Source organism: Glycine max, chromosome 9 (genome assembly GCF_000004515.6).
Source record: "Glycine max cultivar Williams 82 chromosome 9, Glycine_max_v4.0, whole genome shotgun sequence".
NCBI classification, from domain to species: Eukaryota; Viridiplantae; Streptophyta; class Magnoliopsida; order Fabales; family Fabaceae; genus Glycine; species Glycine max.
The window spans coordinates 5,784,002-5,801,280 of NC_038245.2; the positions used below are offsets into that span (position 1 = coordinate 5,784,002).

The 17,279-nt window shown below is 34.8% G+C and overlaps 2 protein-coding genes and 1 pseudogene across 2 annotated transcripts; 1 reads left to right on the forward strand and 2 right to left on the reverse strand.

Annotated features, from left to right (window-relative positions):
- Positions 1-663: 663 nt before the first annotated feature.
- On the reverse strand, positions 664-1,526 carry LOC100776829 (putative oligosaccharyltransferase complex subunit CG9662). The gene has a single exon (XM_003533700.5). It carries the CDS (start codon positions 1,369-1,371, stop codon positions 838-840), a length of 534 nt encoding a protein of 177 aa, XP_003533748.1. The 5' UTR covers positions 1,372-1,526; the 3' UTR covers positions 664-837.
- A 6,340-nt stretch (positions 1,527-7,866) lies between these two features.
- Positions 7,867-12,895, forward strand: LOC100775749 (nucleotide-sugar uncharacterized transporter 1). The gene is made up of 7 exons (XM_041005399.1): positions 7,867-8,162; positions 9,293-9,444; positions 9,560-9,768; positions 9,840-9,933; positions 10,613-10,779; positions 10,898-11,068; positions 12,158-12,895. The coding sequence occupies exons 1-7, from the start codon at positions 8,090-8,092 to the stop codon at positions 12,429-12,431; spliced, it is 1,140 nt and encodes a 379-aa protein (XP_040861333.1). The 5' UTR covers positions 7,867-8,089; the 3' UTR covers positions 12,432-12,895.
- A 694-nt stretch (positions 12,896-13,589) lies between these two features.
- Positions 13,590-16,587, reverse strand: LOC100788408 (auxin efflux carrier component 2-like; annotated as a pseudogene).
- Positions 16,588-17,279: the final 692 nt, after the last annotated feature.

Genomic DNA, 17,279 nt, shown 5'->3' on the forward strand with positions numbered 1-17,279 from the left:
GCCATGCCAGAATTTGATCCCAGGACCAAGCAATCCCCAAAGGGACTTAGGCTTTGTTTGGAAAACAAGGGGGAAAAAAAAGAAAGTTCTCTAAAAATGTTGATTTAATATATGCATAAGATAACTTTAGCTTGTGAGAGAAGCTTATTTTATTTTTTTCCTTTCTATTTTCTTCTCCTACAAGTTCTTATGGAGAAACTTTTACCCAAACAGGGACATAGTGCCAGCACAAGACAGAGCTATGGTCAACAACACAAGCCACCATTGTTCTAAACGTAATTACATCTCGAAGAATGCAGAAGAGCCAGAAAGGGAACAAACACAAATAAAGGAAGAGCAAGATCATCCCACAACCACAAATAAACAAGAAAAACATAGATAAAACACATAAACCACAACACAATAAGCCATTCCATATCAAATCTCCACTCACATTTTCAAGCTTGATGCCATCTTCTCCTAGAATTTCCTGTAATCTCTAATCTGAGTCTCACATAGTAATCCTGAAGAAAAAACATTCAAACACTGTGTTGCGTGTGAGAGTGTACAAGAATGAGATAGTTCACCACAGACTAGAGCATTGTTTGCTCCTAGACAAGCATGTTTCAATCCACAATGAACACAAACTACGATCCAAACAACACGTCAAAGAAACAAGAAAACTCACTCATAACCACGGCAATTTTACTTCAAAAAAGTGCATTTCACATAAATAACGCCAAATCAGATCTAATTACTATATCCATATTCAATTCAACAACCCTAGAAAACGCGAAAACGAAAACCTCAGTCAAACTACAAATTAATTAAAACTCAGGAATCTCGTGGATCCATTATTCATCTAAGATAAGCGGGGATCTTGATGCGGATGAAGAGCATGCTCATGACGTAAGCTAGCACGACGGAGGAAACGCCGGCGGAGGCGTAGGAAACCTTGACGGATTTCGCGCGGTTGCGATCGAGGGCGAGGTCGAGGAGAATGATGCCGATGCCACCGAGGACGAACATGAATCCGGAGGAGAGGCCCTCGATGATGTACTGGCCGTTGACGCGGCCGGACATGAAGACGACGGGGCGGACGGCGCCGGTGTAGGGGTCCTGAGTGGAGCCGATGCCGGGGGGCTCGACGATGATGTCGTAAACAATGCCGGAGACGACCATGAAGTAGGTGAGGAGGAGGAGGGCGAAGACGGCGTTCGGGGAGGGGAGGGTGAAGGAGGGAAGCTTGAGGCGGAGGCGAGGGGGGCGGAGGAAGCTGAAGGGGAGGACGCGGAGGAGGTGGAAGATCGGATCGATGGATGCGCCGGAGGAGGGGTCGCTTCCGCCGGAGGAGGAGGGAGGGGGCACCGGGGGATCCGATTTGGATCGCATTTTCGGGTCGGGTTTCGGAGGGGTAGAGAGAAGAGCAGTGAGTTTATTATGTGTGTGAATTGGTGAGTCACTTTGCTTTAGTTCTATGAGTGTGGTTGGTTGGCAAATTGGGACTGAAAAAATGGGAGTCTAAAGGCTTAAGTTGATTTTGTTTTTGATTGATTGTTAAAGGGCATGTATTGATGAATTAAATCAAATTATTTTTTTTTTATCAAGTTTAGCTCCATTGGCTAGACAGTGTGAGTGAGTTTTTATTTAATAAAAATTATTTTTATTTTTCATGAATTTTTTTTTATGGATCAAAATATTTTTCGATCAAAAATCACATATTAATCTTTTATTTAAAGAGTTGACTTTTTTTAATATAAGTTTTTTATTCTAGTCAAAATAAACTTAAAATGATTTTGATTTACAGTTTTTAATTTAGATTAAGTTATGATTTATGATTAGATCTAATACTTAATTTTTTTCAAATTTATTATGTATTTCACTGTTTATTTGATAAGTGTTGTTTGTTAAAGAAAAATTAGCTGCTAGAAAAATTCATGTATTGGTTCAAGACTCTAGTCATACTTTTGGCCTCATAGTACTTGTAATTTTTTTTAAAAAAAACTTAAATTTTAAAACAAAATTTATTTAAAAACAAAAGAGCATTTTGAGATAAATTTTAAAAACATTCAACTCATTTTTGGAAACAAACAAAAGAGCATTTTGAGATAAATTTTAAAAACATTTAACTCATTTTTGGAAACAAACAAAAAAAAGTTTTAAGTTTTGAAAACAAACAAAAAAATATTAATTACTTTTTTTTCATTCTTTTCTATCTGGTATTAAATCTTCTCTCCATCTTGTTTAATTTTCCATAGAAGTGACAAAATGGATGGAATTATCCAACTAAACTCCAATATGCTCAATAAAAAATATATAATGAGAACTTTAAATTTTGAACAAAATTAAATTTTGATATTTTTTGACCCGATTCAATTGTGTTTTGATTTTGAGCTTAGCTCACAAAAGTTCCTAAAAATCAATTTTAATAAGCTTAAGCTTCATATTAGAAGCTTAGATTGAATATTGATTTTATGATCAAACTTGTTATAACCTTTGTCTTGCATTAAACACATGACTAGTCAAATCAAACTCACTCGATGATAATATAAAAAGAGTCTAATTTAGTTGATTAATCAAGAGAATATGTTAGTGTTGTAAACTCATTAACATTATGTTCAATTCCTACGTACTAATAAAAAACTGAAATATTGGACTTGGGATTTAAATCTAAAGCATAGATTAAATATGGATCTTTTTGGTTTAATTCAACCATGCCTTGATATAAGCTTAACTCAAAAAATAAGTCATACAAATCAAACTTTCACCAAGCTTATGCCACATTTTAGAAGGTCAAATAATTTTGACTTGTGCTTTTTTTTCTTCTCAGTTTTTGACTTTTGCTTTTCTATAATAAAAGTTATAAAGTATCCATCATGTTTATTGATAATCATCTTTAATAGAATCTTCTTTTATTATTTTTTTTACTCACAAAGACATGAAGTTGAAATATCAAATAGTTTTAAATTTTTATAAAAATGTAAATTTTTTTATACCTAGTAAGAACTTCAAATTTAATGGTTGGATTTAAAAAAAAACTATAAAATGAAGTAGATTTACCAATAATTAGAAAAAATTATAAAATGAGAGTAATTTGATCCATTCTCAATAGGCACGAAAATATTGGTTTCCTATCGACAATAGATTTCAGATAAATGTGCTTGGAAAATATTTTTGCTAACAGTCACCCAAACACGACATTGCTGAAATATTGGTTTCTTATTGAAATATATTTTAGATAAATAATATAAAGCTTGGAATTTGATATTATTCAGATGTTGGATAACTTCGTTTTCTGCCGACAAAAATAAATTTTGGCCTAGCACTAAAAATGGGAACAACGACTTTGTTTAGAGCCAATAAATGTTGTCCAATAAAAACTAGATTATAGTAGTCTTTTTTTTTTTTTTACTAAAGATTATAGTAGTCCTATTAATATTAGAACTTGTAAATTAAAAATTAATTAACGCCTAAACTTAAAATTTTTGTTTTATATATAGAAAAATTAATAATCTTATTTCTTCTCAGATTTTAGTTTCTATTTTACATTATTCAATCTTCTGATTATATTTAAGTTAATTATTTCTAGTTAAAAAATGTGGTTCTGAAACATACGCAACATTATAATGCATATCTTTTTAATTATATATACATTTGGTTTTAAAACATGCATGAGAAGTTTATTAATTTTTCTTCAGTAGAAAAAAGTTTATTAATTTTCCTGTGAGACTACAGGTGTTTTTTTTTAATAAAAGACAATTTTTTCGAATTGGGAATTCAGTTCCTATCTTTCATATTTATTAACTTTTAACACATTTAATGAACGAAAATTAATTTTAGTGAAAGAAATTAGTTTCTAGTAGTATGATGAAATTAAATTCAAATTCCTACTAAGAGAAATAAATATTATGCTTTGAACGCGATGGCTTTTTTAAAAAATAACTATAGAAAAAGAAGCTTATTTAGACTGAATAAAATTATTATGGTAACAAATCATTTTTCTCTCAGCCTTTGATAGAAATGGTATGTTTCTTTTTAAAGAGAAATAAATGATTGTGACGGAAAGAAAAACAGCTGCAAATTTACAAAAGTGGAAGCAATTTAAAAAAAAATGACAAGAATGGTAGATTTTAAAAATATTATAGGATATGGGAAAGTGATGTTTTAACACATGACTTTAGAACTGAATTTTTTTAAAAAGATATTGAAGTCGTGATTTCGAACACGATTGTATTTTATATTTTTTAAAAAAATATTGAAGACTTTTTTGAATTACGATTTCAAATATTCTATATTAAAAAAAATATTAAAGTTGTGATTCAAAATAGATTTTAGTATTTTTTTTAATTACAATGTTCTAAGTTGTATTTTAAAACACGATTTTATATAAAAAAATTGTATTTTAAAATACGAGTTACCCATATCATGTAATATTTTCAAAATCTATCTATTCTTGTAATTTTTTTAAAAAAAAATTGCTCCACTTTTGTAAATTTTCCAAAAACAGCACAAAATCCATTCTTTACACAATTTGGTAGTAATGGTATGTTTGTCTAAAATTCATTGTTGAGTCCCGCATATTTGTTTGTTTCATAGTAATAATTTCTTTCTAGATTTCGACAAAAGAGAGAAAAGGAAAGTTATTTCATATGTTTTTTTATTTAGAAAATTTATGTTATTTAATATATAAATTATTAGTTTTTTCTCATAAAAAATTATCTTAATTTCTATTTTTCCATTAAACCAAACATACCATAAAAATTGATTAAAAAATGAGTAAATGACCACTTTAGTCCTTACATTTTGCATGCACTTACATTTTTGTGCATGTACTATGGAAATGATCAATTTATTTCATAAATATGCAAATATATTGACATTTTAGTTCCACCGTCAAATTATCTTCGTTTTGGTTCATGTTGACTGCAAATGTGACATGTTGTTGTTGACGAGATAAATTCACATGTCTAGGAACATTTCACGTTTGTCAATAATGTTTTGAACTAAAATATTAGTGATTTTTTGTTCACTGCTACCACTCTTCGATGGCTTTGCGATTTCCGCAAACAACTCAACAACAACATATTGATTATGAGGAACAAAACCCAAAGTCATTCTTCAAACCCTGATTCTATTGTAACTCTAACTAGCCCAAGTTGAACTCGTTCTAAATCGAGACCCTCAAGGCTCTAGAATGGAGCTTTGTGTGCAACAACTCTTAGTGTTCACCTCTATCGTCATAGGTGTTGTCACCCACCTATGAACTCCCCTCCATGTCCCTCCTTCTTTCCCAAATCCAAAAAACATGATTCTACTTGCAAAAATCCATGGTGAGTTGTCTGAAAAGAATGAAAAATTCAAGAATAATTCTTTGAGATTGTCTGGTTATGGTTACAAGAAGGGTAGCAAAAAGAGGAGAAAAGTGAGAAGAGGGAAGGGGAAGTGGAGTCGTGGAGGAAGGTTGATGGGTGGGTGACAACGATAGTGGATGTGTTTGATGGAGCCGCTACAAGCGATAAAATGATTGTTAGAGGAATCGTTGAAAACAATGGAAAGATTGTTGGAAAAGAAGAGAGATATTGTTTTAAAAAAGATAGAACTAATAAATTGATCCTCAAATACCTAGTCCAACATTCAAAGATCATTTCTAGAATGTAGATTTGTCATGTCATCTGATAGGGAAGCATGAGAGAATGCCAGAAACACAGGAAGCACCAGCATCAATGGTGCAGAGAGGAGAAGGGACCAAGAGAAGAGTGGTAAAGCTTGCTTACCTGGCTGACTACGTGTAAAGGGCAGAATTGGAAGATGGAATTGCAAGAATCAGCTCCAAACCCTGCTTGTAGTGGTTGCTCCCTCGTAGGCAATCATATGAAAACAAAAATCGTTATTAGATTCCTTTTGGATAAGATTTACAATTCTGTTAAGAGAAATTCCTCTATATATAGCTATGTAAACAATGAAGCGGGATATAAGAAAATGATATTTCCCTTTTCTTACCTCTGTGTCTTCTTCTTCTTCTTCTTGCTGGAGGTTTGCTGCCCTCGAAGCCAGCTTTAGGGTTCATACCCTAACAATTGGTGCTTTCATCATTGTTCCTCATGGCCTCCCGCAACCTCGACGAGGCCCTTGCTCGTCTGGACGACGCCATGCACTCCATGAACCGCCACCTGAACCCATTTTTCACCCGCCATGCTCCTGTGCCTTTCCCCCCCACATCCAAATCCCCACCGGTTCCTCATCAAGCCACTTTTGCTCCTGCAACACCCTGGTTCGCACCATCTCCATTTGAGGACCCTGCCGGTGCCCTGTTCAAACTCACTCAGACGGGGTCAGTGCTCACATACCTGCTGGAGTTTGAAGCCTTAGCCAGTAGAATTATCGGCTTGCCGGGCACCTTCCTGTTGCCTTGCTTCATCTCAAGTTTGCAACCGGAGATCCGCCGTGCAGTTCAGGCCCATCAGCCTACGACTGTGGACCAGGCCGCCGGCCTCGCGAAGCTCCAGGAGCAGCAAACGTCTCCGCGGCCGCGAACCCCACCGCTGGTAGCTCCACCGTCCGCCCCTTTGGTTCCTCCTCACATCGCAACCTTGCCCCCTTTGCTGCCATCCCCGCCACGACCCCCACAGGCCCCGACCATTAGTTGCCTCACCCCGGAGGAGTTAGCCTCGCGCCATGAGCACGGGCTGTGCCTCACAGGCGAGGAGAAGCTCCATGGCGGCCGTCGCGAGGTCTCTAGGGTTCTTCCCTTCATCGTAGTGAATGAGGAACCCACAGACCCATTGGGTCCTAATATAAAGCACCCCGACCCGAAGCTACCCACACCCGTATCCACAGGACCTGACCCAAAACCCATTCCTGACCCAGACCCTAAACCCACACCTGACCCAAGACCAAAATCCACACACGACTCGGTCGCCCACCCCACACCCAAACCGGACCCGGCCCAAATTGGTCTGAAATCCTTATCGGGAGATTTCACGCCAGGAATTTTGTGCCTTGCTGGCCTTCTCTCCAGCATTCGAGTGGTCCTCCTTGTTGATGGGAGAAATCCCCACACCTTCTTCCAGCTTCCACTATCGATCTCTCTACGCTTACCTTGTCGAACCGCTCCAACTCTTTTCCGCATGATATTCCTTCCTTACGGGTACTTTGTGGAATTGCAGGTTCGTCGGAATAAGCCTTGGGACCCCGGTATTATTTTTGAAAGCTGCAGTTTGAATGCCCAACACCTTGAGGACAAGGTGTTTTTGATGGGGCAGGGAGTGATAGGGAAGCATGAGAGAATGCCAGAAACACAGGAAGCACCAGCATCAATGGTGCAGAAAGGAGAAGGGACCAAGAGAAGAGTGGTAAAGCTTGTTTACCTGGCTGACTACGTGTAAAGGGCATAATTGGAAGATGGAATTGCAAGAATCAGCCCCAAATCCTACTTGTAGTGGTTGCTTCCTCATAGGCAATCATATGAAAACAGAAATCGTTATTAGATTCCTTTTGGATAAGATTTACAATTCTGTTAAGAGAAATTCCTCTATATATAGCTATGTAAACAATGAAGCGGGATATGAGAAAATGATATTTCCCTTTTCTTACCTCTGTGTCTTCTTCTTCTTCTTCTTGCTGGAGGTTTGCTGCCCTCGAAGTCAGCTTTAGGATTCATACCCTAACATCATCCTTCACTTGTCACATCGAAAAAAAACATTAACAAAAACAAAAATAACCATTTATCCTAAACAAAACTTTGAATATTGTTTTCAAAATTGATAAACTATTTTAATTAAGCAATATTTTTTTTTGCTGAATCAAATGGCATTGAACAATGGTGAACAGTAGCACGAGTCCAGACAGCTGCTATTTTCCGCCATCACCGGCTGTAAAGCCACGTGTCATTGGTCTTTTCTCCACCTTTTTTTTGTCTTGTACCTTTTTTTCCCTGTCATTGTCTTCGCCTTTGCATTTTGAATTCAACCAAACACGACACAAGCAGCAGTTTAGCTTTGCACACACTCCCTTACTCCACACACACTGTGCTCTCACTCATTCATTTATTCATTCTCTGCTTCCTTCATCTTCTACTCTAGGGTTTGTTTGATCTCCACAATCATAAAACATGTTCAGCTTCTTCATCAAGAAAGGCGTCAGAAAGACCCTCAAGCGCAAAGACAGCGATGCTGGAGAAATAGGTTCCATTTTTATCACCAAATCTTGTGTTTATGAGTCTTTCAAGCTTTCACATTCTTACCCATTTGTGTTTGGTTGCATTTTTGGGACATTTTGTCATGTGGGCTTAGCTGAGTTAGTGGCCTTTGGTAATGATCAGTGAAGGTTGTTTTGTTGTGCACAATGAGACTTCTGGAATCTGGAATATTCCCCATTGTTGATTCTTTTTACTAATTGCTGCATTGTTGTTGTCTTCTGTGTGGATTGATGAGGATTTTAATTTGTCTTCCTTATGCTTTGATGGTTAATAGTTTTAGTAGGAACATTATCCTTTTGTGGCTTTTGATGCTATCAAGGTTTTATGTTGATATCGCGGACAGTTGAAAAGCTTTGATGTTGCAGCCCAAACGGTCACGGACTGTTTTTTGAGTGTTTTTTTTTTTAAAACATTTGACTTATTCAGTTGAAATTTCTCTTTTGGTGGAGAGGCATATGGAATGAGATTGGGGACTTATTTTTGGATTTTCAAGTTTTAGGCTTATGTTCTTTCTTTTAATCTTTCTCTGCTTATAACAAGAGTCAGTTTCTGTCACTGCCAAATTACCTCAAAACAATTTAGCTTTGGAGTGATGCGCCTAATGCCCCCATATATGAAGCCTTTCAGGTGAGAGCGTGCTTTCGTGAGAGGAAATAATCTTGAGCATCCATTTATGGTGTATGATCTAGGTTGGTTCCTCTGAGAGCATGTTCTCACTTCAGTATCTTTCTTATGAAGAGATCATATAGATTTTAAGCTCTAGTATCATGTATTTTCCTTTATATCTTTGGCTTTTTATAAGAGAGTGTGTTTTGGTAGCTGCCGTAGTACCTAAACAATTTAATTTTTTAGTAGAATCTAGTCTATGTTCCTCGTTATAATTCCATCAAAGCCTTGTAGTAGGGGGGCTACCAAGTGAGAGTATGAAAAGTAAGAAGAGTCAATCTTGATTATACAACCATATGCAAATTGCCCAGATTGGTTTTACTTGAAACTGATCCTGATAATCCATGGAAGATTTAATGGTTAATATTGGCTTTTCTTTCGCTTTTACACTCAACAGTCAGCTCAAATTCAAATCATCTTCTAATTACTTATTCTTCCTGGTAACTGCAGGAAGAGCTTTGGAAGACTTCAGAGCTTCTCTCTTTAATCAATTCCGTTCCTCTGAAGGTGCAAAGCATCAACAGCAGCACATATGTGGTCCAGCTATTGCACTTTCCTTCAATTTTCTGGTTGCAGTTGGTATTATTTTCATGAACAAAATGGTTTGTTTACTTTCTTTTTACCTCCTAACGGGTTAAGCTGTGTTTTCTGTTGAAATTTCAACGTATTATGGTTTTTATTTGCTGACTTTCTTGGGTTTTTCTTGTTTTGTTTCAGGTGCTTCAAACTGTTCAGTTCAAATTCCCTATACTTCTTACACTAATTCACTATGTAGTGAGCTGGTTCTTAATGGCAATACTAAAAGCATTTTCTTTTCTTCCGGCTGCTCCTTCCTCAAAATCAACTCGATTGTCTACTTTATTTACTCTTGGATTTGTTATGTCTCTATCCACTGGCTTTGCTAATGTCAGCTTGAAGTATAATAGGTAGCCCAACTATTCACATTTTTATTTGAAGTATTTATTTTATACTTTTAATTTGATTTCTATATCTTCAGCATTGGTTTCTATCAGATGGCAAAGATTGCAGTGACACCATCAATAGTTTTGGCAGAATTTGTATTGTATAGGAAGAAAGTTTCTTTCGCAAAGGTATGTGCACTCACTTTGGTTTTGCATGTATCTCTGTTTCTGATAATAATAAGTAGGAATTTACGGGCCTAGTAGGAATACAAACTTTTATATGATCAAAACAGATGAAATATGGACACATTTTGTACGATGAACTTCTTTAATTAAACATGGATCAAGTTGATGATGCGATCCTTCGATATGAGGCAAAGTGCGCAACCTATTTACAAAGCAAGTCTGTCTAGTGAATGCCCTCCTTTATCCTCACATCTATATTCAACCTGCATATTTGTGGAAGATAACTAAATCTCTGAGAGTAGATTTTAATATGATTTCACACGTGACCTGATATTATATGTGCTTCTGAGGTCCTATGAATGCAGTTCAAAATTGTGGTTGACTAAAGGGATCTAGCCACTGGACCATATTATAGTGTTTGTGATTTATTAGGCTGTGTTGTATTGCTTTAGGAACCCCTAGCTTCATCCTATTGAAATGCTTTGCTTGATTTAGTTAGCCTATACTTTCTGGCTACAAATGATATGTGCACTCTATATTCTGGGGCAATTGACTTGTGAAGTTTTGTGACATATTGTTTATATAGGGCAGGGGGGGGGGGGGGGGGGGGGGGGGTTAATTGACTTGTCGCTTAATTTTTGTGAAGGTTTCGATTCTTACCATAAAATTTGAAACTTTACAGGCATTAGCATTAACAATGGTATCTATTGGTGTTGCTGTGGCAACCGTGACTGATCTTCAGTTCCATGTATTTGGTGCTTGTGTAGCATTGGCATGGATTGTTCCCAGTGCTGTAAACAAAATCTTGTGGTCTAGACTGCAGCAGCAAGAGAACTGGACTGCTTTGTCGTGAGTAATTTATTACATCCTTTATAACTTTCCACCTCATCTCCCTTCTCAATCTTTGGTTCTGATGTGCACCAGAGAATTTCTTTCTATCTTGTCTAATTTGTGGATTGATTGACAGGCTAATGTGGAAAACTACACCTATTACTTTGATTTTCCTGGCTGCTATGTTACCCTGCCTAGACCCTCCAGGTGTTCTCTCCTTCGATTGGAACTTCAGCAATAGTATGGTGATTTTTGCTTCAGCTATTCTTGGATTCTTGCTTCAGTGGTCTGGTGCTTTAGCACTAGGGTAAGTGAGATTTCTTCTTGTTGAATAATTTTGTTTGGGAGAAGAATTTCAATTTGTTGTAATAGAGTACATAGAACCTATTCTATTGAATTTTATAGGGATCCCACTTGGTTATGATCATTTGATTGGCTGTGTGTATTGTAGAACACATTGCTTCTCCCTCCTCCCGCCTCCGGCCTCCCTTTTATGGGTCAGGGTGGGGTGGGTTCCAATTAATTAGCTGTATCAGTTGAGTCCAATAAGTTGAACCAAGAAACCATGATATATGTTTGATTCAACCTTTGTTTCTTCTCTGATCTTTGTCATTTCTTGAGGTCTTGTGAAAGTAGTAACATTTCACCTTCACTTGGAAGTTAAGGGTCTAAATCACTGTTGTCTGTTATGGTGTGTTACATTACAGCTTACTTTTATAGTTTGATTAAATAGTTAAACTGAAATTTTTTTTGTTTGGTTTGGGCCATCAGTATTTGGCTTATGGTTCTACATATTCTTGACTCCAACATAATTTCTCTTTTATTTTTCAACTGCTGTTTTTTCTTTTCATTCAAGTTTAGCTCGACAACATCCCAATGTTCAATATTGTTTTAAATTGATTGAACCATCTACCTGAGATCCCAATGAGCAAAAATATTTTTCAATTTGTATATTTTGGTAGTACCGCAGACTACTAATGTTTTCCAAATGTCGGAAGTACTCTTGCAACCTGATAATTACTAGAAGAGTGATGGCCTATTTACTTTCGACTGAAGTTTATACTAAATGCCATGCATGATTATGTGCTGACATTTAGTTACTAACATTACTCTACGGCCAAGTTTACAACACCTGAATTGAGAGTCAACCTTGTAAACTTTTTTCATTTTTATAAAGTGTGACAATATTATGATAGATTGTTTACTGAGAATTTTGGAATAGAAAATTTATTCAAGTCATTCATCATGTGTATTTAAATGTTATGTTTTGGATGCTATTTCTATTTAACATTATTGCGTCATGCTTTTTGTTTGGCTGAATACGTTGTCGTTTACTTACCTATTGAAGGTAGGTTTTTTCATATATATTTTTTCACTCATACCCTGCAATTTGCAGAGCTACCTCAGCAATCTCCCATGTCGTCCTTGGGCAGTTTAAGACATGCGTCCTCCTTCTTGGAAACTATTATCTCTTCGGATCCAATCCTGGCAAAATCAGTATCTGTGGCGCATTCACAGCTATTGCCGGTATGTCTGTCTACACTTACCTTAATATGAGGCAACAATCAAACAAGCCATCTCCTCGACAGGCTTCCGTTTTGCCAAAATCTAAACTTGGCAAAGAAAATGGCAGCACCCATGATGGACATTATGGGGCCGAATCTGTCTAACTAAATGCCTAACTCTGCATTCCATGCAGTGTTATGACACATTAACCAAACATTTTTTGTTCTTTCTCTTGTTTCCAAGATTCTGATCTAACCATCTTGGGTGCTCATGGTGATGAGTCAGCTATAATATGATCAAGAAGAGATTTTCTAGGGTATATGAGTCTATATTCCACTTGGCAGCTATAATACATGATCAAGAGATTTTCTAGGGTATATGAGTCTATATCCTCTTGGCAGCTATAATACATTATCAAGAGATGTTCTAGCTTAGGGTGTATGGGTCTATATTTCACATGGCAGCTACTGCTCTTAGAAACTTCAAACTTGGAACACCAAGTGTATATGAATGATTTGGTGGATTCCATGCTAGAACTGGTTTTTTCTTCGGCTTTTATGGTAGGAGCTACGGCTGCATTTTGTTGTAACAGAGAACAGAAATTGCTATAGGGCTTTAATGGCTTTCACAATTTGCTGTAATTAGTCATTGAGCTTTTATGACGACCATATTTTAAAATCCTATACAATTCATTCTCTCCAACCTAGGTTTGTTAAATTTAGTAGTCTCAGAGGGCTAATAAATAGATTTTAGAGTGACGTTCACCACATATATATCATAGGAATGTAAAAAGATATATTAGAATCCCCCTCTAATTGACCCAAAACTATTGAAATTAAAATTGTTACAAAGGGTCTTATAATTAGGGACGAAGAGAGTATTTCTATCAATGATAAAAAAAAAAACCAGGACTGTATAACCTTGATTGGTGAACTATTTATTGTTTGTTTTTTCGTTCAATATCTGCAAAATGAACCTTCAAGGAGAAGTAACAATTTGTTGTTTCTTACAAAATGATACTTTGCACCACGTGTCCATGGAATGAAATGGTAAAATAAATATTGTCCCTGGAATGAAATGGTAAAACAAACATAGCCTTAAGTAATCAGTTTGATTGGTGAGATCTAGGTTGATTTTTATATGCTAGAAACGTGTTTTCCTAGTTTGCTGCCTTGTGAGTTATGACTCACCCTAACAAGCTAGAATGCTATTACAGTTTTGCACCAAGCACAAAAAATAAAATATAATCTCCACAACGAATTTCTTCAGCACTACGCTAATATTTTATTTAGGTTCGTGAGTCTAACCAATAAGACAGGTTATTACAGTCCAAGAAGCATACAGTAGATTACTGTTATGGGCAATGCAACACCATTTCAAAGATAACCCTGCAAAATTTGCGAATTTCTTTCAGAATTTATGTAGATGCTTTTAATCCACACGCCACAAAATGCATTGGTTATTATATATAGTGTTTTTCAATATATATAAATTTATAAAAGTTACACACTTACGCTGTTGTTGAGTATGTCAGCATGGACATTATATTCTTTGGCAAATTCAAAGGGAACAATACCTCAGGAAAAAACAGCCTACAAAAACTTTAGGCAAAATAACAGGAATGGGTTAATTTTTAAAAAAAATTATAGGAATGGATAAATTTTGAAAATATTATAAGATATGAGTAAATCGTATTTTACGATTTTAGAACATCGTAGTTTTTTTTTAAACAATAAAGTCATTTTTTAGATCACAATTTCAAGTATTTTATATATTTTTTTTTATAAAAGTCGTGTTCCTATAAATGACTTTATTATTTTTTTTTGTTTTTTTAAAAGTGATATTGGGTCCGAAGTTTAAAAAAACAAAAGAAAAATATTAAAGTCGTTTCTAAGAACACTATTTTTATGAAAAAATTAAAATACTTAAAAGTCGTGTTTTGAAAAATGACTTTGTTGTTTAACGTTCTAGAATCATGTTTTAAAACAAGATTTCACATAAAGAAGTTAAAACATGACTTAACCATTACATGTATTTTTTTTAAAAAAATTAACCCATTCTTTGCCAAAATTTTACCATGGATAGTATATATATATATAATGGTTATGAAATTTGATTACTTTGAGAAATTTACAAGGGGATAATTTGTTTCACCTGAATAATTGTGACATGTAAAAGAACTCCATGGATACCCATGGCTTTGGAGGTTGCAAGAATTACTGCTGGACCCACCAAGAACTTAATTACCATGGAAATTCCAGCTCGTGTTTTTTCCACAAGTAATGATCTTGGGTTATAATGCCATAAATAAACCTGTTTAATTAAGTAAAACACTATTAAGTATATACCGTGACAAAGACATGCAATATAATTAATATAGATGTTGGAATACACCACATTATAGTAAAAATTATAATTAAGAAACAAACATGGTGTATACATATACAACTTCAAGAACTGTGTTTATATATGAAAACATTGTATTTATTATTATTATTATTATTATTATTATTATTATTCTTCGAAGCTTAAAACTCTTAGAAAGTGAGTTATAAGTCTAATTTAACATTACAAAAATGTATTATAAATTGAAAATTATTTCTCACTTATATAATCTATCACTAATCGACATGAAATACTTAAGAAAAACAAGTTCAATATGTGTTTTTAAAAAACAATAAATGATCATCTCCATGTTGTATTTATGGATGGTGGAAGGCTAGTACCTAGATTGAACATGGTCATTTCCAGCCCTGTATCAGACATTATTTTAATGGAATATTTTACAATAGATGGCATTTTGATGTTCCACCTGCTCACAAGCAACAACGATTGTGAATGGTAATAGAAAATCCAACCAATATGTTTTTTTTAAAACTTTTGGGGTGTGCTTTTCCATGTATGGGGCAAAGAGAAAGGAAAAATACCTAAAAAATATGAGAGACCAAACGAGGCCCAAAACACTCGCCCAAGTATTGAGATTTCTTATGCAAACCATGGTGAGAATAAGCTTTATCATCACACTAGCACGTTGCATTTTTTGCTTTTTATTTGCATTGCCTTCTTCAATGCTAACCTCCTTTACAGGAAGTTTGTCTCCTTCCTCAATTTCACGCTCATGCACAGCTGCATATACAAAATACAATACTTTAAATCAATTTAAAGTTTTAATTATAAGTCTTCTTTGTTTATTATTTTCAAAAATACAATACTTTGAAAATTTATTAATAAAAGAGTTTTTAGAAATAAAAAAATACTCCTACACAATTTCAAGTCTTCTTTGTTTATTATTTTCAAAAATAGATTTTTTTTAAAGTTATCTATTGAAATAAATCAGTGCAACTTAGTAGTATTATGCCTGGTATAATGTATGAGTATTGAAAAATGATGGGCACACACCTTGGACTTTTTATTTCTGCTTTTAGTATTTTAATTTTTTTTATCCTTACTTTATTCTTTTAAGGGACTAAAATTAGGGGGGGGGGGGGAGAAGAAGTTAAGACTCTAAAAATAAGAATGAAGAAAAAAGTTAAAAGACTATTAATAGATAAAAAAATTCAAAGACTAAAAAATAATAATTTAAAGACCAAAAAAATAATAAACCCTGTTCCAAAAGTATACGACTATATATGCTTTAACCAAGATTCACGAGCAAAAGACAAATACATATATAGTTAGACTGCATGCATCATATGTGATTGTGAGATTAAATTACCTTTTGAGGCAACAGTTTCATGTGAAAAATCAACAAACTTGGAAGATCCAATGATCTCAAAGTCAGCAGAACCAACTGTGTTCACTCTATGTTTCATATTAACATCAGAAGTTGGTGATGAAGTTGAGCTCCAAACAAACATGTGTAACCCCTTATCATTATTACTTGGTTTTAGAGACGGAAAAATTACCAAATCATCACTAACACTCTTGCTCCTTGAAAAACTTTTCTCATGCTTGTTGTTATTCAACATCATCTATTCTTCAAAACCGCCACCACCTTGGAGAGTAGTACTAGTTGGTGGCTGCAAATTTGTGCCTCTGAAACTTGACCCTGAATCTCTAGATGAAGGGACCGAATAGATCTCAACCCTAGTAAGATTTGATGCTCTAGGTGAAGCCATGGACATGGAACGTGACTGCATGGTCCTCACCAACACGTGAAGTTGTCCATTTTCTCCAATTTCTACATCAGTTTGCAATGGCTCTCTACCATTGAGAGAACCAACGTTTGAATCAACACTTAGGGTGGAAATTGCGCCTGCAAGTCTCAGGGAATTGGTCTGAAATGAGTAGCTTAGCACCTCTTTATTCAAACAAGACCAACAAATATTTTTATTAAATGTTACACCAAAAAATGTTAGTAAAGATCATATGTGTGATATGTTGGGATTCAATCAATCAATCTAATTTGATTCCAACAGACCATCATCAATCCTAATCATATGCTTTTTATCCATGTAGAGAGAAATTATTACATAAAGATGAATAAAACCTCATTGTGTTTCCATACTCAAAATCATGATGAAAACTAAATGCGGAAGCATACCTCGATTAACCATAATGGAATGATGAAAGGTAGATGAGGATCAAGATTGATTTTATGATCTTCCAAATGTATAAAGTCCTTTTTTCTCTCTGACTTTTCGGATAAAGAGAAGAGAGAAGCGAAACTGTAAGTGTGTTGCTCCTCTCTACAAATGAGACCATAATATCTTATATTGGTAACTTCCATCTGTTACCCCAAATTTGATAATTATAATTTGACCTCTCATTAAATTATAATATCACTAATGGTATCTACACAATTAACCTTTCATAACATATATGTCCTTAGCCATAATTTTATATTGATTAGACCACTTTAATATTTTGGCTAATAAAATAATGACCCTAACTCATTCAATTATGTGATATATATATATATATATATATATATATATATATATATATATATATAATCCTTATGAATGTGTTAGATTTTATGAGCTCAAAATTTGTCATTACATGCCTTGAGC